The 23,677-nt window shown below is 41.6% G+C and overlaps 1 protein-coding gene and 1 long non-coding RNA gene across 3 annotated transcripts in view; one reads left to right on the plus strand and one right to left on the minus strand.

Annotated features, from left to right (window-relative positions):
- The window catches only part of LOC138750520 (retinol dehydrogenase 12-like), a 77,967-nt gene extending 56,713 nt beyond the window's left edge, over positions 1-21,254 (minus strand). Inside the window, exon 1 of one of the 2 annotated variants that reach the window (XM_069912622.1) lies at positions 21,152-21,254. Coding sequence is in view for 1 of the 2 variants with exons in the window: in XM_069912608.1 (XP_069768709.1) it covers positions 21,152-21,179 (28 nt within the window). In the remaining variant the exon portion in view is untranslated. The remainder of the gene's footprint in view (positions 1-21,151) is intronic. The other variant, XM_069912608.1, reaches the window with a different exon arrangement.
- The window catches only part of LOC138750537 (uncharacterized), a 43,776-nt gene that overhangs the window by 13,793 nt on the left and 6,306 nt on the right, over positions 1-23,677 (plus strand). The window contains exon 3 of the long non-coding RNA XR_011349380.1: positions 5,416-5,483. This is a non-coding gene — a long non-coding RNA (uncharacterized lncRNA). The remainder of the gene's footprint in view (positions 1-5,415; positions 5,484-23,677) is intronic.

The raw sequence follows: 23,677 nt of genomic DNA on the forward strand, positions 1-23,677 counted from the left end.
GCTTTGGTGCTTGAAAGGTAAATGGCTACCGCTCAGGAAGGTTCTTGTTGGTTTTCAGAGAGAGATTTGTTGTTCCTTGACACAAACTGATCCCTTTTAATCAGCCAAGTCAGTGTCTTGCCAAAGAAATTTCCCCCTCAGGGTTCTCCAGATAATAAACTTTTTCAGGTAAGCACAGAGATCATTTTTGTTTTTCTTATTTCAAGTGAAAGATTAGGCAGCCAGTTCTCACCTCTTGCATGAACCACAAGGGCTTTGGCCAGGCTGAACTAAGCACTCACAACCCATCTTCCACATGGGGGTTTTCTACAAGCTTTCCAGCTTGTCCTGTTCCAGTCCCAGCTGCTGCTGCTGACTGTAAAACTGCAAAACTAAATTCTCTCTCTCTCTCAGAGAAAAAGCTGTTCAACTCTCTCTGCTTTCAAAAGCCACATGACCCTCTTAGAACAGCAAGCTGCACTCCCAGACAGCCTGCGGCTCCGAACTACTCCTGCAATCTCTTTCATCTGTTGCTTTTCTAAACAAATATCCATTAGTGAAGTCTCTTGGGCACTCCCCATAGTTTTTGCAAAGGCCCCCAGGAGCCGCCCTGTCTGGCTTGAGCAGAGCTCCAGTGTTTTAAACGAGATCTGTCTTGAAGTGTTTGTATGTAACCTACACTAAAAAAACCTGCCCCGATTTATCTCTCAAAAACTGTATACACTACAAACACAACATAATCTGTCACAATAGATTGAAGTGAGGAATGACTTAAGTGAATGAGGGAATGGATTTGAAAGACTGAATTACCTACTCTTTTCATTTCTGAAATGGTTTATTTCTGAATAATTTTTGAATTTCTCAATCATTCTATTGTCCTGGTGAACTTAATCATTATTATAGAATGGCAGCTGGGTCTCTTATCCCTCAATTTTTAAAAATGTTTTTTAACATTAGAAGATGAAAATGTAAAAGGCAAAACAAAATCAAAACTTGAATTTCAGCTCAACACAGTTGCCACAGTGTTGTCGATGAAATGATCCATAAAAGCAAACAAATGTTTCAATAATGGACACAACAATTTTCAATATCGTCCATCTTTTTCAAACATATGACAATATAGTATAATAGAGATAGATTGATGAGAAAAGATATAGGATATTGCTACATATGAATGGTTAGGTCATTAGCAGATGGAAGATAGAATCCAACACACTTCAGTATCCATCTTTTTGACTTTTTGATCATATACACATTTGGCCAGAGAATAGATTATACTGCAAGCCAACTGACACCCAATACATTAACATCAAAGAGAGGACAGGGATATTTATCTCTGCAAATATTGATAGCAATCTTAGCATCAATCTCGTGTAAAATAAGCATGACATATTAACTTTGTATCATTACAAATCATTTTACAGAATATGAATTACAGTACACACCAAAATGTGATAAATTTACTTAATTTCCAAATGTTAATATAATGGGATACAAGAAAAATGACATTGCTAATAAATTCCAACAGACAAACAGCAATTTGATTCTCATCAAAAGCAGGAACAGCAGTGTTTCTTGGCCAAGAAACAGTCTTTTGGTCTTGTTATTGTTCACGCTAACCACATTAGTCTCAGACATGGGACTAACACTTCTATCCAATGTTCCAGTTTTCTCAAAAGCTTCTGCTGATCGTAAATCTGAATCATAAAAGCAAGGGCCTAGATATTGTAATGCATACTATAAAGCAGCTGGTCTTGCACTAATTTTATATGAAGCTTTCCAGATTTGATGCCCAGGGATCATATATGGTCATATTGATCTTACCTACACAAAGATAATTCTTTCAAGAACCACCTATTCATGCAGAGCATGATTTATTTTGGACACCGGACTGGGAATAACTTCAGGGTGTAGTCAGAAGTTTGATGAGATTTATGGAGTGCATTACCCTATATTTGGGGGGTGGGGGTGATTCTTTGGAGGTGGGGGAAGATGGAAGATGGGGGGAGGTGGGAGAGGATTCCAGAAGGGACCTATTTGGGGATGGGTAGGTGCATGTTGTGAAGAGGATCAGGTATGTGATCCCAGTGGAGAGTATTAGGGTGATAGTTAGGATTAATTGTTCTGACATGATTCAAATTGTCAGAGTGGGAAATTCAGACAGAAAAATTATCCTGTTGTTTGGGAGATGACTGGGGAGAGAATTGAGGTAAGCACTGAGAATGATAGCAAGGAAAGGAGGATGGGGTTAGCACTAATTATCTGAAACAATAAAGCATTAAAGAAGTAATCTACCTGAAAGAAGTGATGGTTCGACTTCCAGACAAGATTCTAAGTCAAGTCTAATACCTTATGCAGATGGTCCAGTGGCACAGCTGGTCAAGTTCTTGCATTGCAGCTAGAGACATTCAGTTCAATCCTAACATCTGATGCTTTCTGTGTGAAGTTAAGACATTTTGGCTGTGACCATGTAGATTTCCATCGAGTGCTTTGGTTTTCTCCCACATCTCAAAAATGTGCAATTTGGTAAGTTAATTGACTACTATAAATGTAGAGGAGTGATAAAGTCTGGGAAGGATAGGAGTGGTTGAAAGGGATGTGAGAAAAATAAAACAGGATCAGTGGAGGATTATTGTAACTGGGTGATTGATGGTCAGTGAAGGATCAACGGGCTGAAGGGACTATTTCTATCCTGCCTGTCTTTATGTTTAACCCTTAAGTCCTGCTTCATGTGTGGGCCAGTCTGCACAATAAAATATTATGCAAGGATATGACAAGGATCTTGTTGTTCCTTAGCTTGTCCTTGCTGCCAGGAGGTTCTGAGGAACAGGATATACAAGATCTGAAATGGCAGGAAATGATTAGAGGTGATCAGCATAGCTTTGAGCATGGGAGATGGTATCTTACAAATCTGATGGAGATTTTCAATGAGGTGGTTCAACCACCTTTCTGGGAGTACATACCTGGTCTTACCTACCATCAGCATGAAATAAAAATAGTCTACTTCTCTTCTAGTTTTTTTACCATTAAGTTTAAACCTGTGACTTCTTTCTATTGATTCTGGATATAACAAGATATTTTTCTTTACTTCATGAAACTCTATTAAAGTTCCCTCTTAAGCTTTTTGCTTTGAGTTACCATTGGAGATACTTAAAGCTCTCCTCTCCTTTCTGGTATCAGTCTATCATATGAGGAATGTTTGACAGGAATGCCTGTACTCATTGGAACTTAAAATAACTGCCCAAGGTATAACAGGAAATAAAGTAGCATGGGTACAGCATTGACCAATTGGCAGGAAGCAGAGAATCAAAACATTATCATGAAATTCATTGTTTTGAGGCAGCTTTACAGGTGGAAGGAAATACTGCTATAAATTACGTAAATTAGTGTAAAAAGAAGTGAAAGTGAGATAAAGTTCTGTGGTTCATTTTCAATTCTGAAATCTGATGGCAGAGGGGAAGAATACCATTGGTTGTTCATCTTCAGGTGCCTGTACCTCCTTCCTGTAGCAGTGTGAAGAGGGCATAGTCGGCATGGAAAAGGTCCTTAAGGATAGAAGCTGAATTCTTGAGACACCACCTCTTCTAGATGTCATCAATGGATTGAAGACTGATGCCATGACAGCACTGACCAAGTTCATAACTCTGTAGCCTTTTCCTGTCCATGCATTGACAATCCATACTAGACAGCGATGCAACTAGTCAGAATGCTCTCCACGGTATACATATGGAAATTTGCAAGAGTCAGTGATCATATTCTTGTTGGACTTATACAGGGATCATATTCTTGATGGCGGCCAGTGCTGGTGATGTTCCACAGGGGTCAGTGTTGGGGTTGTCTCTTTTTATGTTGTACATTAATGATTCAGTTTATTGAATGAATGACTTTTTGGCCAGGTTTGCAGATTGTAGTGTGCGTCAAAAGAACCAAAGACTTGTTGATCCAAACCAAGGCTTTTATTAACTAAAAGACTGGAGCATATCACAAGTAGGTTGACCAGTCCAGAATGACCTGGTCTGGCTAGGAGCAATCCTTTAAGACCTGCCAGTAGGTGTGGCTACACTCTCAGCCAATCACAGTCACTCTACACTACCCTCTCTACATATACACATTGGTGATAGAATCTGTACTCACACAGATGAAATGAAGATAGGAGGAGGAGTAAAACAGGAAGGATGCAGAAGGACTTACACAAATTAGGAGAATAGGCAGAGAAGTGGCAAATGAAATACAGTGTTGGAAAGTGTATGGCCATGCTAGAAAACTACTTTCTAAATGGAGAGAAAATTGAAAATACCCAGGTGCAAAGGGACCTGGGAAACCTCGTGCAGGATAGCTTGATGATGAACTTGTTAGTTTGGACGGTGATGAAGAAGGCAAATGCCATGCTGGCATTAATTTCAAAAGGAATAGAATATAGGGCAGTTGAGGCTCTATGAGGCCCCAGTGAGACTTCACTTGGAGCACTGTGAGCAATTTTGGGCTCCTCATTTAAGAAAGGATGTTCTGACATGGGAGAGGGTTCAAAGAAGGTTCACAAGGAAGCCAAAGGATGGTAAATTTGTGGAATTTGTTGCCACAAGTGGTTGTGGAGGCCAAGTCATTGTGTGTATTTAAGGCAGAGATTGATAGTTTCTTGATTAGCCAGTGCTTCAGAGATTATGGGGAGAAGGCCAGGAAGCAGGGTTGTGGGAATATTGATGAGCTCATGATTAAATGGTGGGGCAGACTTGATGGGCTAAATAGCCTGTTGCTGTTCCTATGTCTTATGGACTAAGAAAATCATACAGCATCCATGGGTAGGAATAGTCAGTCAATGTTTCAGGTTTGGATACTTCAGAAGTGGTGATATTAAGTATATCAAGGAGAAAACAGCTGGGGACAGGCTAAGAAGTGATCAAATATTGGACAGAAGCTGGGAGAGGTGAACAGGAAGAAAGAGAGAGCAAGAGACAGACCTCTGGGAGGTGGGGGGGATTGAGGAAACTAAGAACAGGAGTAAGTAGAGTAGGTTACAGTGAAACCAGATGTGAGAAAAATCAATGTCCATTCTGTTGGGTTAAAGGCTGTCCAGGAGGAATACGATATGTGGTTCCTCAAGATTAGATCTACCTCACCTTGGCAATGAACGAGGCCAAGGATAACCTTTGGAGAGTTTTATATTTTAACAATACAGTAATAAGTTCTGTCCCATGTAACCTGTTCCACTCCATTACATCCAATTAATTACCAGCCCCATACATTTTGGAGGGTAGGAGGAAACCAAAGCACCTGAGAGACCTCAGGTTACAGGGAGAATGTACAAACTCCTCACAGACAGTGCTAGATTCAAGCCCAGGTTGCGGGTGCTGTGATAGCATTGCGCTAACTGCTGCACTAAATGTGCCACTAGTTGGTTAGTATTGTAGTGAGTCCTGGACTTTTATCTCTTTTCAGGGAATCACCTTTTCAAAACCCCAAAGAATCCAACAGTGAACTGAGAGCAAAGACATTGCATGATATAGGTAAGTGCTTGTCCAGCACTGCTTGTGGACTGGGAAGAGCAGGAAATTTTGTCCCTGGCTCCTCAATCCAGTGCTTTTCTTCCATGACACAATGGCACCCAAACCCAATGCACATCTACCCATCTAGTTGGAACTGGCTTTTCTATAATTAGACACTCCAAAATGTCCCACTCCTCCTTGTTCATTGTTGTAAGTTAACAGCACCCCCACACTCGTAACCGGCTCCACTGTATTCACAGGCATAACATCTTTCTTACAATCATTGACCTGTGCCCCCCTCCCCTGCACCATCCTCCTCATCTCAGCCTCTCTGACCATCATGATCATCATCCAACCCTCCAAACTATACTGTTCTCACAGCAATGTGCATCCCGTCTCCCAAACCCTCTCACAATATCTATCACCTGCAGAAACAAACACGATTGCTAGGGCTGTTGTTTCTTTTGTTACTTTTTCTTCCTGACACAACTATGCCTGAGTTTTCAAGCAGGAAAACTGTTAGGAGCAAAACATAACATTACATAACAATTTACAGCACGGAAACAGGCCATTAGGCCCTTCTAGTCCGCACCAAACCAAACACCCCTCTCTAGTCCCACCTCCCTGCACAATGCCCATAACCCTCCATCTTCTTCTCATCCATATACCTGTCAAAGAATTAAATTATGTGTCTGATTTAAAACTAATCTTTTACCCTATCTAGTAATTTTACTCCTAGTCCTAAAGACTTTTTTTTCAAATAAAACAATATAATTTCATTTGCATAACTATTTTGTGCTACTGTATTCTCTTAGTGGAAAGACCAAAGGGTGAGTTTATCTTTCATTGCCTGTGTTAAATGAGTGAGTGTAGCAACTACTCTGGTAGAACTACTAAATCAATACACAAGGTTAGTCAACCAAAGACTGTTTATTTGAGTTTGCCATCCTTTTATATCCCTCCTGACCCAGCTCCACGAGACGGGAGTGGGGTGACGTCACTATGTGTTTGCCTCCAATCCGTGTGGCTGACAGGTTTAAAGTAAAGATGGTGGGAGCTCTGCGCCCTCTAGAAAGAGGCATAGCAATCTAGCCTGCCGCTACTTGGCACGCAGTACCATGTGCACATGCTCCATTGCCCAGATGAGAGCATAGCGGCCTGGCACGCGGCTCCAAGCGTTCGCTGGTGAGCCACACCAGTGACAGTTCATGATGCCACACTATGCGCCCGCTTGGCCCACTACATGACCGCTACACTACCCCCCTCCCCCAGAATCGTTGCCCAAAACAAATGAACTGGTCAAATGCGCCTTTGATGGACACGCTCGTCACCAAGGCTGATGGCAGAGAATGAAGGAAGTAGTATCCACATGTGCAGGCTTGAGTCTGTCCACACTAAACAGTTGCGAATGCCCCCCAATGTCCAAAGTATACACAACCCCATCCCTCTTAACCACACAGAAAGGGCCATCATAAGGCTGGTGAAACGGTGCTCCTGGGGCCTGTCTACACACAAATACAAAGTCAGCATCGAGGAGAGGTGAAGGCACATACTGTTTAGGGGTTCCATGCCAGTTGTTTGGAATAGGTTTGCTAACTGTGATGCCACGTTAAAGTTGATGAAGCACATCCAGGTCAGAATTGGATGAGAAGTGAATGTCACCTGGTACCGAGAGAACCAAACCATAAACTGTAATGATAGTGATCATGGTTGCAAAGCAACTAGCAATTCATTACTGTTTGATTAGATTTGGCTGCCACCAGGGGCTGATACAGAGCAGGAGACACACAGTATGCTGTATCTGTAATGGAGACTTGCAGCCTCATGGCATTACTCATGGTGCTGTTTACAACATCTTTAAAGTAAAGAACCTTTTCCTTTATCCATCTGTTGTCTTAACAATTAACACATACAAATAGAAGATGAAACCGTGGATAATGCAGGCATGTCTTCCTTGGGGGTGGGGCACACTCCAAGTAGAACCCATGGTAACTCATCAATCCAATTGGGCCCAGTGAGTGCGGACTTGAGTTGTTGGTGGAAACATTCCACAAGACTGTTGGACTGTGGGTGGAACGCTGTAGTATGATGCAGTTATGTGCCACAAAAGCGTGCAAGTACAGTCCATAGCTCAGAGGAAAATTGTGCTCCACGGTCTGAAATGATGTGTGTTGGGTCACCAAATCTCGAGATCTAATTGACAATGAGTGCTCTGGTGCATGTCTCAGCGTTGCTGGATGTTAATGGGATTCCCTCTGGCCAGTGTGTGAATCGGTCTATGACCATCAGGATGTATCTTATGTTCTGAGATACTAGCAATGGTCTGACCAGGTCTACATGCAGATGTTCAAAATGCTGGGGTACCACTGAGAAAGGTTGGAGAGGTGCCTTGGTGTGAATTTTTGAAGACTGGAAGGGGTTACACATCTGGGCAACATCTTTCTTAAGTCCATGCCATATGTACTTACTTGTCGTGAACTTGATTGTTGCTCTGATGGAGGGATGAGACAAGTTGTGAACTTGGTCAAAAAGACGTCGTCTCCAAGATGCCAGAATCACCGATTTAGGGTACCACAAAAACATGTCACAAAGCAGAGTTGGGCCACCTAATTGTGGTGCCACCTGCTGTATGTCCAGGTTTGTAATGGCAGTATTATATGCCTGAACAGCAAGATCCATGGCCTGTGCACTGGCCAAGTCAGAGATATCAATGCCACCCTGGATATGATGTACTGTTGGTCTGGATAGCATGTCGGCAACAGATTGTTTTTCCCTGAGACACGACACATATCCGTTGTGAATTCAGAAATGTACAACAAGTGTCATTGCTGCCTGGCTGACCATTGGTCCAATATTTTGCTGAAGGCTTATGGTCTATAAAAGTGGTGAAATAGCGACCCTCCAAAACATATTGGAAGTGTCATGTGGTTAGATACAATGCCAACAGCTCTTGATCAAGTGTGCTGTATTTCATTTCCAATGGCCACAGGTGGCACCTAATGAAAGCCAAGGGTTGGCAATGGCCATTGACGGACTGATTAAGAACTGTGCCCACCGCTGTATCTGAGAAAAACATACTTGTCAAGGAATTAAATTGTGTCTAATTTAAAACTAATCTTTCACCCTATCTAGTAATTTTACTCCTAGTCCTAAAGACTTTTTTCTCAAATAAAACAATATAATTTCATTTGCATAAATATTTTGTGCAACTTTATTCTCTTAGTGGAAAGACTGAAGGGTGAATTTATCTTTCATTGCCTGTGTTAAATGAGTGAGTACATTTTATCTAAACTACATCCTGAGCTTTGACAATAACTAGAAAATGTATTGCTATAACTTGGAAATTGGATATTGATTTGGGAATGGATAGAAGGTAGGTGGAAGTTCAGAGTTGTTTTTCACTTGAGAAAATTACTTATAAATTAAGAGATAAATATATTTTGGAAAATATGGTGCCCATATTTACTAAGTATTGGTATTAATATTTAAAAGAATCTTGAACACTCCCTTTCTCTTATAGGTCTTATATATATTAGAAGATACTGAAAAGTGAAAAACTCCTGTTGTAGTTCTCTTTTTCTCTTGCATTTGTTAGGAGTTGGAGAGAGAAGGGTGGGGTTTGGGGTTAGTAGGAGGTTTATCTTGTCTTATTTTATTTTCCTCTCTCTCTCTCTCTCTCTCTCTCTCTCTCTCTTTTAAATAAATTTTAAAAAAAACACAAAAAAACCCTACCTTCTGCAATTCCAATGTCACTGTAGTCAATTCTGCATGGGACGGCTAATATTTCCCTCCAGAAGGTGCCAGGACATTCAGGATTGCTCTGCAAATATCTGGGAATATACAGTCTAGAATGTTTTTGGAGGAACTTGTTAGGAATTTTCTGACAGCAGTTCAATTTGAGCAATCTTCATGGAGTTAGTAGAAAACAACAACTCCCTGAAATTCTCGGGCAGTCATGCGGGGAAAGCTGCGTTCTTTTTTTTTTATTTTTTAAATTTTTGACACTATAAACCATATTGACCAAGATACATACAGACATTTTTTCTCTTGAATATATGCAGTGTCATTTTCTCCCCCTTTTCCCCCTCCCTTCCCTTCCTCCCTCACCCCCCTTCCCATTTATTTGAAGTTCAATCTATAAGATACATTAAACCCGTTAAACAATGTTGTCACTTAATAAAAATAAACAAGAAATTTTACTGAGTCAGTTCATTTCGTTGTCTTCTCCTTCTGTCATTTTAGATGGTGGAAGTCCATGGTAGAATTTCTCTATTGCATTTCATGTATGGCTCCCATATTTGTTCGAATATTGTGATGTTATTTCTTAAATTATATGTTATTTTTTCTAATGGAATACATTTATTCATTTCTATGTACCATTGTTGTATTCTCAAGTTGTCTTCTAATTTCCAGGTTGACATAATACATTTTTTTGCTACAGCTAGGGCTATCATAACAAATCTTTTCTGTGCTCCATCCAAATCGAGTCCAAATTCTTTATTTCTTATATTACTTAGGAGGAAGATCTCTGGGTTTTTTGGTATATTGCTTTTTGTGATTTTATTTAATATCTGGTTTAGATCTTCCCAAAATCTTTTCACTTTCTCACATGTCCAAATTGCATGAATTGTTGTCCCCGTTTCCATTATACAGCGAAAACATCTGTCTGATACTGTTGGGTCCCATTTATTTAACTTTTGAGGTGTGATATATAGCCTGTGTATCCAGTTATATTGTATCATGCGTAACCTCGTGTTTATTGTATTTCTCATAGTTCCGGAGCATAGCTTTTCCCATGTTTCATTCTTTATCTTTATGTTTAGATCTTGTTCCCATTTTTGCTTAGATTTACCATTTGTTTCTTCGTTCTTCTTTTCTTGCAGTTTGATGTACATGTGTGTTATAAATTTTTAAATTATCATTGTGTCTGTAATCACATATTCAAAATTGCTTCCTTCTGGTAACCTCAGACTGTTTCCCAATTTGTCCTTCAAGTAGGTTTTCAGTTGCTGGTATGAAAACATTGTATCATGAGTTATATTATATTTATCCTTCATTTGTTCAAAGAATAATAATTTATTTCCCAAAAAACAATTTTCTATTCTTTTGATCCCTTTTCTCTCTCATTTTCTGAAGGAAAGGTTATCTATTGTGAAAGGGATTAGTTGATTTTGCGTCAATATTAATTTTGGTAGTTGGTAATTTGTTTTATTCCTTTCTACGTGAATCTTCTTCCAAATGTTGAGCAGATGGTGCAATACCGGTGAATTCCTACGTTGCACCAATTTTTCATCCCATTTATATAGTATATGTTCAGGTATCTTCTCCCCTATTTTATCTAGTTCTAATTTGGTCCAATCTGGTTTTTCCCTTGTTTGATAAAAATCTGATAGGTATCGTAATTATGCGGCTCTATAATAATTCTTAAAATTTGGTAGTTGTAAGCCTGCTTGTTTGTACCATTCTGTTAATTTATCTTGTGCTATCCTCAGTTTCCCCCCTTTCCATAACAATTTCCTTATTATTTTCTTTAACTCCTTGAAGAATTTCTCTGTTAGGTGAATTGGTAATGACTGAAATAGGTATTGTATCCTTGGGAAGATGTTCATTTTAATACCGTTTATCCTTCCTATCAGTGTTAGTGGTAAGTCTTTCCAATTCTCTAAGTCGTCTTGTAATTTTTTCATTAATGGATGATAATTTAGTTTATATAGATGGCTGAGATTTTTATTTAGTTGTATACCTAGGTATCGTACTGCTTGTGTTTGCCATCTAAATGGTGATTCTTTCTTAAACTTTGTGAAATCCGCAATATTCTTTGGCATTGCTTCACTTTTATTTGTGTTGATCTTGTACCCCAATACTTTCCATATTCCTTCAATTTCCTATGTAATTCTTTTATTGATATTTCTGACGTATATTATAACGTCATCTGCAAATAGACTGATTTTATATTCCTTCTCTTTTATTTTTATCCCTCTTATTTTATTTTCTGTTCTTATCAGTTCTGCTAGTGGTTCTATAGCTAACACGAACAGTGAGGGAGATAGTGGACATCCCTGCCTTGTTGATCTGCTTAAGTTAAATTGTTTTGATATATATCCATTTACTGTCACTTTCGCCAATGGCCCCTTATATAATGCTTTAATCCAATTAATATATTTCTCTGGTAGGCTGAATTTTTGTAGTACTTTGAATAAATAATTCCATTCTACTCTGTCAAAGGCCTTCTCTGCGTCTAAAGCAACCGCTACTGTTGGAGTTTTATTTCCTTCTACTGCATGAATTAAGTTAATAAATTTACAGATATTGCCCGTTGTTCGTCTTTTTTTAATAAATCCAGTTTGGTCTAGTTTTACTATTTTTGGTACATAGTCAGCCAATCTGTTTGCTAATAGTTTAGCTATTATCTTATAATCTGTATTACTGCAATTATTGCTGTTTTGCATGTATCTGGTATGTTTTGGTTTTTTCAATCTGGTTGATTACTTCCAGGAGGGGAGGAATTATTCTATTGGGAGTCTATCCTCTCCTGGTGTTTTATTGTTCGGTAGTTTTTTTAATATCTCCTGCAATTCTTCTATTTCAAATAGTTTTATTAATTTATTTTGCTCCTCTGTTTGTAATTTTGATAGTTCAATTTTAGTTAGAAATTCATCTATTTTGTCTTCTTTCCCTTCGTTTTCAATTTGGTATAGTTGTTCGTAGAATTCCCTGAAGTTTTCATTGATCTCCGTCGGATTATATGTAATTTGTTTGTCCTTTTTCCTTAATGCCAATACCGTTCTTTTAGTTTGTTCTGTCTTAAGCTGCCATGCTAGAATTTTGTGCGTTTTTTTCTCCTAGCTCATAATATTTCTGTTTTGTCTTCATTATATTCTTCTCCACCTTGTATGTTTGTAGTGTTTCATATTTTATTTTTTTGTCTGCCAATTCTCTTCTTTTAGTTGTATCTTCCTTTACTGCTAATTCTTTTTCTGTATTTGTTATTTCCCTTTCCAACTGTTCTGTTTCCCGATTGTAGTCCTTCTTCATCTATTGCCAATAACAGGGGTGAGTGATCCAATAATAGTCTAGCTTTATATTCCATTTTCCTAACTCTCCCTTGAATGTAGGCTGATAACAGGAATAGGTCTATCCTTGAGTATGTTTTGTGTCTACCCGAATAATAAGAATATTCCTTTTCCTTTGGGTGTTGTTTCCTCCATATATCCAAAAGTTGCATTTCTTACATAGATTTAATTATAAATTTGGTTACTTTGTTCTTTTTTTGAACACATTATAAGACAACATTTCTAAAACATAAAATATTTCCACTATTCTCATATCTAAAATTCCTTTAACCCCAATAGTCCCTCCCCTTTCTGAGTTGCCCTTTGTCCCTTGTCGGGCAACCACATCTCCCCTCTCCCTTTGGATTTGTGAATCCGCTCACGTCAACTGATTTTGCAGTGACTGTTATTCTTCCCCACCCAGCCCCCCCAGAAAAGATTTTAATCTTCATATATAACAAAGGTCACTCTCTTAATTCCCTCCTTACTTCCTTTCTTCCCTTTCTTTCCCTTCTTAGTTCTTACTTATAGTTTGTTGTCATTTTTGTTCTTGTTACATCTCTTCATCTCCCTGTCTGTTTTGTAGTTGTTCTGCAAATTTTCGTGCTTTTTCCGGATCCGAGAATAGTTTGCTTTGCTGCCCCGGGATAACTCTTTTAAGTACCGCTGGGTATTTTAACATAAATTTATAACCTTTTTTCCATAGGGTCATTTTTGCTGCATTAAACTCCTTCCTCTTCTTCAGGAGTTCAAAACTTATATCTGGATAGAAAAAAAAATTTTGACCCTTATATTCCAGTAGTTTTTTGTCTTCTCTTATTTTTTTCATTGCCTTCTCCAATATATTTTCTCTTTTTGTATATCTTAGGAATTTTACTAGAATGGATCTTGGTTTTTGTTGTGGTTGTGGTTTAGGGGCTAATGTTCTGTGTGTCCTTTCTATTTCCATTTCTTCCTGTAATTCTGGCCTTCCTCGGACTGTGGGGATCCATTCTTTTATAAATTCTTTCATATTTTTGCCTTCTTCATCTTCCTTAAGGCCCACTATTTTTATATTTTTCTTCTATTATAATTTTCCATTATATCTATCTTCTGAGCTAACAGCTCCTGTGTTTCTTTAACTTTTTAATCAAATTCTTCTAATTTCTTTTTTGAGTCATCTATGTTCTTCCACCTTGTCTACTCTTTTTCCTATTTCTGTCATGATCATCTCTAATCTATTCACTTTTTCTTCTGTACCTTTTATTCTTCTTTTTATTTCACTGAATTCTTGTGTCTGCCATTCTTCTAATGTTTCCATATATTCTTTAAAAAATATATATATCCATGTATTTGCCCTTCCCTTCATCTTCCATTTCTCTGTGTTTTCCCTCCTCTTCTTCTGGGTCCACTCCAGGATCTGTGTCTTTTACCTCTGTCTCTTCTGATTTTCTTGTTGGGTTGTTTATTTTGTTGGGTATTTTTGTTCTTCTTATTTTTATTAAAAGTGTCTTGGTGTTGGTCTTCTTCCTCTGAGTTGGTCATCTGTTGTTTCTTTGATTTCCTATTTTTATTCTCTTCCTTCTTGTTCCCATTATTTTCTATGTTTTCCTGTTGAGAGTCTCGCTGTCGTGTTATACTTGTCTGTTTCAGCTGTGGAGATTTACTCCTCAGCTGGTCCTCCCTCCCGTCGGTGTTGTTTTTGTCTTGTGCATCACGCATGCGCGAGGATTCGCGCACGCGCAGTTGTGCACTTTTGTTTGGCTCCGTGAGCCATCTTTGTAGTCCTGAGTTCGGGGTTTCCACTGACCTCAGGGAGCGGGCCTCTCTCTCCATGGCTGGCTTTCTCGTACAGGTAAGGCCTTCACCTTCCTCTTCCGACATCCTTCCTTCTTCTTCCCGTTGTTTTTGGTTTTTCTTCCTTTGCTGCCATTTTCTCCACACTTTCACTTTCAATTTGTTATGGTTTCTGTGTTAGTGACTTTGTTTTTTCTCTACCTTTTTTTTACTTTTCTGGAGAGGGCTGGTATTTTCCTACCGGTCACTATTCCATCACGTGAGTTCCCCAGCGAAAGCTGCATTCTTAATGTATTTCTATAATTTGCATTAGACTGCTCCTCTGTCTGTCTCTCTCTACTTTCCCTATTTCACATCCCCTACCCCCCGTCTCCTTTCTCAGTGCCCCACCCCCTTCCCTTTCTATTCCCCTTTCACTTCTCAGCTTTTTTTTCCTCAGCCACCTCCCAATCCCACTGAAGTCCATTCGACATGGATCTGTTTACTATGGATGCTGTGTGACCTGCTGAGCTTCTCCAGCACTTTTGTGTATTATACTGCTTTATGCTTGTCAAGTTAAACTATGTGCATGCTCAGCAATGTCTTTCATTTCATTGCAGAGGAGTGGTTGTCAAAGCTGGTCTCATATGTGTCAGGATAATGAATATGTATGAGATGTACCGGAAGTCACGGCGTATGAGAGAGAGAGATAAGAGCACAAGCAGGAGAACAAAGGAAACTGGAGAATAAAGACTCGAAGAAGTTTACCTGATAAAACTTGTGTTTAATGTTTTATTAACTTCACATTTCGGGCCACAAATGTGACATTGGCGACGAGGATGGAAGAATCTTGAAGAAAATTAAAGACTAAACAAGATTACAGAGGAATACAGACAACTTCAAGGTGATAAGAATTTTCTCTTTGACTCAGTACTTTTGGGGCTGGAATATTTCCTCATGGCTGGTGCAGATGGTGACTTTCTAACACATAGTGGAATTGCTCATTTTGACCCAACGGGTAATGCAAGCACTGTAAGTGTGAAGTGGAAGGCATGGCTGGAAGAATTTGAATCCTACGCCGACAGTCGTGGCCTATTTCTAGATATCGGTATGGTTGAACAAAAAGCGCAGAGAAGGGCGTTACTTCTTTTTACTGCGGGATCCGCAGTTCGGGAAACTTTTAAGACACTTTTGAATACTGGAAGAAAGGATGAGTACCGGAAAGCGGTAGATGCATGAAATGCACACTATGTAGTGACACCGAATGCTACATTTCAACGCCATTTGTTTCGGAGAACGAGACAAGAAGATGGCCAGACAATTGCTCAGTATGTGACGAGACTACGCCAGCTAGCTGTTGGATGCAATTACATGCCAGCTGATTTGGACAACCAATTACTGGATCAAGTCGTACAGCACTGCAGATCAGATAAACTCAGAAGACGTCTACTGGAAAGAGGGAGCGAATTGGAACTCACCGATGCTTTAGCCATTGCTGCTGCATTAGAGGCTGTTGAGGGGCAATTTCATACCATGACCCTGAAAGACAACTCAAGCCAGCAAATTAAGAGGCTCCCACATTGCCATAATCAGCCAAGATATACATCGACACAGGACGTGGAGTGTTATTGATGTGGAAACCGAGGTCACTTTGGAAAAGACCCATATTGCCAGGCCAAAGGCAAAGTTTGCAGAAAGTGTGGAGGTAAGGACCACTTTGCAAAGAAGTGCAAAAGCAAGTCCAATGCAGACCAGAAGAGGAAGAGTACAACTTCCAAAGGCAAAGCCTGGGGGAAAGGAAAGTATCCTGGAAAGAAAGATACCATTCGCCATATAGACGGTGATGATGATGATACCCAGGAGGAACAGAGTTGTTACCAATTTACATTGAATGAAGTACATCATGAGAAGGTCCCAGTGATCATTGGTGGAGTGACAGTGCAGGTCATTGTAGACTCAGGCAGTGACAGTAATGTGATTGATCGACATTTATGGGAGAAGTTGAAAAGGAAAAAGATCATCTGTACCTCAAAGAAGTGTTCCAAGAAACTGTATCCATACAGAGCAACCAAGCCATTGCAGACCATTGGATGTTTTACTGCAACTGTTGAAGCTGGAGATAAGTACACCGAAGCAGAGTTTATGGTCATAGAAGAGAGGGGAGAACCATTGCTGAGTAGAAGCACAGCGCAAGACCTGGCAATACTTCATATCGGAGCTTTTGTCAATTCAATTCAGTCATATGAGGATATGAAGCAAGAATTCCCCGCAGTCTTCCAAGGAGTAAGAAAGCTGAAAGGTCGACAATTGAAGCTAGCGGTAGATGAAACAGTCAAACCCAAGGCACAACCAATGCACCGAACTCCGTTTGGACTTCGTGGGAAAGTCGAAGCCAAAATTAAAGAATTGATCGAACAAGACATTATTGAACCAGTGGAACATTCGACACAATGGGTCAGTCCCATAGTGATTGTGCCCAAACCAAAGGGTGACATAAGACTATGTGTTGACATGAGAAAGGCCAATGAAGCTATAATTAGAGAACGACACCCTATACCAACAGTGGAGGAAATACTTCAAGAACTAACTACCAGCAAGGTATTCTCAAAAATTGATCTGAAATGGGGCTATCATCAATTAGAGTGGATCCAGGTTCCCGAGATGTAACAACATTTGTGACTCACTGTGGATTGTATCGTTACAAGAGACTATCATTTGGAATTAATGCAGCTTCGGAGATCTACCAGTATGAAATCCATCGAGTGATTCAAGGCATTCCTGGAGTTGCCAACATTTCTGACGATATCATAGTCCATGCACCAACGAAGGAAGAGCATGACAAACGGTTGAGGCATGTACTATGTAGACTACAGGAGGCAGGCCTTACCGTGAATTGAAACAAGTGCCAGTTCGGTGTGTCAGAAATGGACTTCATGGGACACAGACTTACACGGGAAGGACTAAACCCTGCAGAGGCCAAGGTGAAAGCTATTGCAGAGGCACGTGCACCTCAGAACGCAACAGAGGTGAGGAGTTTCCTGGGATTGGTCAATTTTTGTGCAAAGTTCATTCCTAATTTCACTACAGTGGCAGAACCACTAAGGAAACTAACCAGGAAAGGTGTACCATTTCATTTTGGATCTGAGCAGAAGAAAGTGTTCACAGTGCTGAAGCAAAGCCTGACAGATGCAAAAACTCTTGGATATTACGATCCGGCGGCATCAACCAAAGTCATAGCGGATGCCAGCCCGGTTGGTTTAGGAGCTGTGTTGGTCCAGATGCATGATGGAGGACCAAGAATCATTGCCTATGCCAGCAGATCGTTATCAGATGTGGAAAGAAGATACTCTCAGACAGAGAAGGAAGCACTGGGCCTGTGAGAGGTTCCATGCATATTTATACATCATTGAATTTGAACTCATCACAGATCATAAGCTATTAGAGGTGATCTATGCACCTAGATCCAAACCATGTGCCAGAATAGAGAGATGGGTACTCAGACTACAACCCTACAAATATAAAGTAATCCACATTGCAGGGAAAACAAAATTTGCAGATCCGCTGTCCAGATTGGTGAAGAATGGTGGTCCACAATCCAAGTCAGAATTGGGAACAGAAACAGAGAGCTTTGTACGCTTCATAGCTATTCAGTCGACACCGAAAGCTGTGACTACGAAGCAGGTCAAGAGAGAATCCGAACGTGATCCAGAACTCATGGAAGTAAGAGAATGCATACAGAGTGGACAATGGGACAAGTGTACTCACAAGGCTTACATTCCCATTAGAGACGAACTTTGTTGCATCGGACAGTGTGTATTAAGAGGTTGCAGATTGGTGATACCGCAAAGATTGAGACCGAAGATCGTATCCTTAGCGCATGAAGGACACCTAGGTATTGTTGGTACCAAGCAAAACCTCAGAACCAAGTTATGGTGGCCAGGTTGTGATAAGGACGCAGAGAAATTTGTTAAAACTTGTCACGGATGTCAAATCACAAGTAGGAGTAATCCGCCAGAACCGATCCGGAGTACGCAACTCCCGACAGGACCATGGATCGACGGGTGAATCAATTATGGTAGTGATAGATTACTACAGCAGATACTATGAGTACGTGGTGTTGAAGTCCACAACCACTGAAAAAACAATACAAGCATTAGCAGAGATATTCGCAAGATATGGATTACCTGTAACATTATACTCTGACAATGGTCCACAATTCATTTCAGAGACATTTGCGGAATACATGAGGACCACAGGTATCCACCATCATAAAGTAACTCCGAAATGGCCACAAGCCAACGGAGAAGTAGAGAGACAAAATCAGTCCATTGAAAAACGATTGAGGATTGCACACGCAGAAGGACAAAATTGGCGAGAAGCATTGCTATCTTATGTGGCTGTCTATCGAGCAACGCCTCATGCAACCACTGGAAAAAGTCCTGCAGAAGCATTTTTTGGGAGAAAAATCCCCACAAAAATGCCAGAAATAAAGGAAATCCGAAACGACCAGGAGATGAGGGACCACGATGCTGAAAAGAAAGGTGCAGCAAACTGTACACAGATTTGAAACGTGGAGCCAAGTACTCAGACATTATGCCAGGAGATAATGTTCTAGGGAGGCATGAAACTGGTGGTAAGCTAGACACACCTTATTACCATCAACCCTATACTGTCGTATCCAGAAGTGGCAGTATGGTGACAGTCAAGTCTCCGACTGGAGTCCTGTATAAGAGAAATGTATCAGGTGTAAAAAGGTACCAGTCCAGAGATACATCGAGCGAAGAGGTTGAAAGGCCAATACGAGATGCTGAAACTGAGAGACCTGATGATGTTCCAGAGGCAGTTACCAGCACTCCTGATGAAGTGACTAGAGCGCCAGAAACACCCGAAGCCGTGGCGAGCAATATTTCTGACGCTGAGAGCGAACAACCGAGAAGCGACGACAATACCGCAGGCAGGCCGAAACGAAACCGGAAAGCGCCCAAACGATACGAAGACTTCGTGCCATAGTTTTAATAAGAACTTTGGGACAGTATTTAATCTTATATCATAAAATGCATGTATGAGTGCTGTAGGAAGTAAACCTTATGTAGTTGAGTTATAGTATTACCATTAGTTACGATGTTTGTATGTTTCCAAGGGATATTGGTAAGTGAAGATAAAGTTTATTTCTGATTAAAGGAGGGATGTCATGATAATGAATATGTATGAGATGTACCGGAAGTCACGTGGTATGAGAGAGAGATAAGAGCACAAGCAGGAGAACAAAGGAAACTGGAGAATAAAGACTCGGAGAAGTTTACCTTATAAAACTTGTGTTTAATGTTTTATTAACTTCACATTTCGGGCCACAAATGTGACAATATGATTTATATTTCCTTGAATGTCAACATCAATTTCCTTGAACTAAAATGCTTCAAAATATCTAATAATTTTAAAATATGTTTTAGAGTTTTAGATGTTAATGTTTAAGTTTTTCAATAAAATTATTTTCTCTAAGTAGTTCTGAATGTTAATTGAATGTTTGTAAAATAAATTAATAACTGATTTGGCAACTTGTAGGCCTTAACCATTTCCCCACGTGAGTCTTGTTTAAGGGCCTACCATGTGCAGCTACATGATAAAAACCACACAATACACAGAGCCTCACTGAGCCATGTTGAAGCCAGCTTTATCTGTGAAGTTGGCTCTACAGGATCCATTCTCAGTAAACAGGAACTTCTCATGGTCCATGGGATTATTGTAGGTGGTCAGCAGTAAAGTGGAGAAGATAAATATTACTGATTGTGGTGATATGAATGCATAACTGCTGATGGATACTTGGCCCGTCCCCCACTGGTGACTTGCTCCCTGGTAATTCCTCCCCTTGTGTCCCTGAATTAAAAGTCGACCTCCCTCTCCCTGTCCCCAGTCAAGCACGTGGAATCAGGCTAGCTACAAGTCTAAAGTATCATAAAGTCTATCATTCCTCACTCTGTGGCTTTGGAGTTATTGATAGAGCCTATCAATTTATTATACTTTAAAGTTTCCACATGGGATAGACCCGACAGACTAGACTTCGACCCTCAGATGTCCGGAGCCCAAGGCTATATGAACAGTGGATCAAGTCCTTCACAGTCTCCCTGAAAGCTTCTGAGGACCTCGTGGACTCTGATGAGAAGAAACTCAAGTTACTGCAAGTGAGGGTCAGTTGCCGTGTATAATTGGAGATTATACTTACTCTGCAGCCTCAAAAGAACATTGATAAATGAAGTCTTCTCATGGTACCTCCTGGCCTCAAGAAAGCAGCAATCCTGTGAGACTCTGGATGATTTTGCGTGATCTGGGGCGAGAATGCAGGGGCAATATCCTGTATGCAGGGGCGGTATTAGCCGATCAGTGTATGAAAGAGCTGCTCCAGGACGCCTGTGTGGCTGGGGTGAAGTCCGATTACATCCACCAGTGACTGCTGGAGGAAGACAGGTTGCTATTGTAGAGAGCCCTCCAGCTTGCTAGGACTTTAGATTCAGCCCACCGCAACACAGAATCCATCGCTGCTGGCAATGGGCTTGTGGGCTGCAGACGCAGCCATTTGGGACATGGCGTCACGGGCCACCTCTGTACAGGGAAGCCCTGACCCCACCGCCGCTCCCACTGAGCACCCGAAGTGGTACTTCTGTGGCCAGCAGAAGCACCCCTAGCAACGCTGCCCAGCGAGAGAAGCCACCTGCTCGGGATACAGGAAGAAAGGACACTGAGAGAGTGTGTAAATTGAAGTCTTCCCTACCAACCAGTGCCACGTACACCCCGGGGGTCGGACGTCAAACCCGACTTCACTTCATCCCGCAGCGACAACATCACTTCTGGCCTCGAGCATTTGCAACCCGCGGTTCGGCATCTTACCTGACTCCACTTTTGCCATCGTAGACATTGTCACTTCCACCTTCTTCATCCACTTCTCCTGGTGTGACCGCACCATGGGTGGCTGCTATCTTTTCGAACCTTCCCCCCTCCCCCGACAGTGACGCTGTCACTGTTCCAGTGGAACAGTTGTCTCAGACACGTATTGTGGGAGGTGCTTCCATCATCTTGGTTCAGGGCAGCGCTCACCCGACCACCCACTCAATGATGGTAAATGGGAAACAAACTAATTGCCTGTTTGAGAGTGGAAGACACTGCTCACAAACTCTCTCTCCCCGTCAGACCAACGAGTGGCAGGATATCAATGGCTTCAAAGAACCAATCCGTGAAGATCCACGGGCATTGTATTGCATCATTAATGGTGCGTGGTAAATGTTATGACAATTTCCATTAACTGTTAATGCCTCAACTCTGCGCACCGATCCTTTTGGGACAGGACTTCCAAAGCCAGTTCAGGAGTGTCACGATGACATATGTGGGGCGCCAACCACCCAGTTCATGGACGCCTCGCAGTCAGCCCCCACCTGAGGTATCACCACGCTCTGCATACTCCCACCATCGCTGTTTGAGAACCTAACCTTGGCCTATAGCAACTAAAGAGCAGATGCTACAGCGCTGAGGACAGGGCACTCATAAAGTCCAAAATGCAGCGACTCCTGGCGGAGGGGGGTCACAGCTCACAGCTCCAACCCGTGGAGAGTCCAAGTCATGGTGGTCAGGGTTGGAAGTAAACCCCCTATGGTGATCAACTATAGCAAAATGATCAACTGCAGCTGTATGCATACTTCCTTCCCCGGATTGCTAACATGGTCAACAAGATCACCCAGTACAGGGCGTTCTCCACCATTGACCTAAAGTTGGCATACCACCAACTCCCCTACACCCAGGAGACCACCAGTATACTGCATTCAAAGCGGATGGCAGGCTCTACCATTTCCTCCGGGTACCCTTTGAAGTCTCAGTTTTTCAGAGGGAAATGGATCAGATGGTGGGCAAGCACAAATTGACGGCAACATTCCCCTACCTAGACAATGTCACCATCTGAGGCCACGACCAGCAGGACCATGACACGAGTCCTTCCAAATTCTTCCACACTGCTAAGTCCCTCAATCTGACCTACAACGAGGACGTGTGTGTTTAGTACAACTCGCCTGGCCCTGCTCGGATGCATCATGGCACATGGTGTCATTGCCCCCCGACCCCGACCACCTGCATCCCCTTATGGAACTCCCAATCTCACCCAACCTCAAGGCACTAAAAAGATGCCTGGGGTTCTTTATCTATTATGCCCAATGGGTGCCCAACTATGTCGATAAAGCCTACCCCCAGTAAGATCCATAATCTTCCCCTTATTGGCAGAAGCCTGGGCACCTTTCACTCAGATCAAGGGAGACATCGCCAAAGCCACAATATATGCCATGGACAAATCCATCCCATTCCAGGTGGAAAGCGATGCCTCCAACTTCACGCTGGCTACCATTTTCAACCAGGCATGCAGGCCAGTAGCCTTTTTTCCCCGTACTCTTCATGGTTCTGAGACACAGCACTCCTCTGTCGAGAAGTGGTACGCCACTGATGTCATTTCCTGGCTGGGAAGAGATTTTCCCTGCTAATGGACTATTAAGCCGTTATGCTCATGGTCAATACCATATTTAAGATCAAAAATGACAAAATCCTGATGTGGAGAACTGAGCTTTCCACCTACAACTACAACATTCTATATTGGCTGGGCAAGCTTAATGACCTCCTTGACACCCTGTCCTGGGGGGCATGCGCCAGCACGTTTCTTGGCTGGCTCCAGTCTCTCCATGACAACTTTTGCCACGCCGAAGCATAAGATTGTTCCACTTCGTGAAAGCTCGGAACCTTCACTACTCCATTGTGGATGTCAGGTTGTTGACCAGACACTGTCGGGTCTGTGCAGAATGCAAACCACAGTTCTTCCAGCCCAACAAGCACACCTCATAAAGACCACACACCCCTTTCAATGACAGCATTGATTTCAAGGGGCCCCTGCCCCCGTCCAACAGGAACGTATGTTTCTTGAACATCATTGACAAGTACTCCAGGTTTCCTTTTGCTATCCTCTGTCCTGATATGACCTCGCCATCGTAATAAAGGCTCTTTGCTGCATATTTACCCTCTTTGGGTACCTGAATTATATCCACAGTTATCAGGGGTCCTCTTTTATGAGTGACGATCTGCGCCAGTTCCTGTTGGCTAGAGGCATTACCACTAGTTGGTCGACCAGTTATGACCCCTGGGGGAACAGCCAGGTGGAGAGAGAAAATGCCGCAGTTTGGAAAGCTGTCCTCCTGGCTCTTAAATCAAAAGGCCTGGCAGTGTCCCATTGGCAGGAAGTACTGCCGGAAGAAATCCATCCCATCCAATCTCTGTTATGCACCGTTATCAATTCAACCCTACATGAATGCATGCTTTCCTTCTCCAGGAAGTCGGCGACCGGAACAACACTGCCTCACTGGCTCTCATCCCAGGGACGGCCCTGCT

This window comes from Narcine bancroftii, chromosome 1 (assembly GCF_036971445.1).
Source record: "Narcine bancroftii isolate sNarBan1 chromosome 1, sNarBan1.hap1, whole genome shotgun sequence".
In the NCBI taxonomy this organism is placed as follows: domain Eukaryota; kingdom Metazoa; phylum Chordata; class Chondrichthyes; order Torpediniformes; family Narcinidae; genus Narcine; species Narcine bancroftii.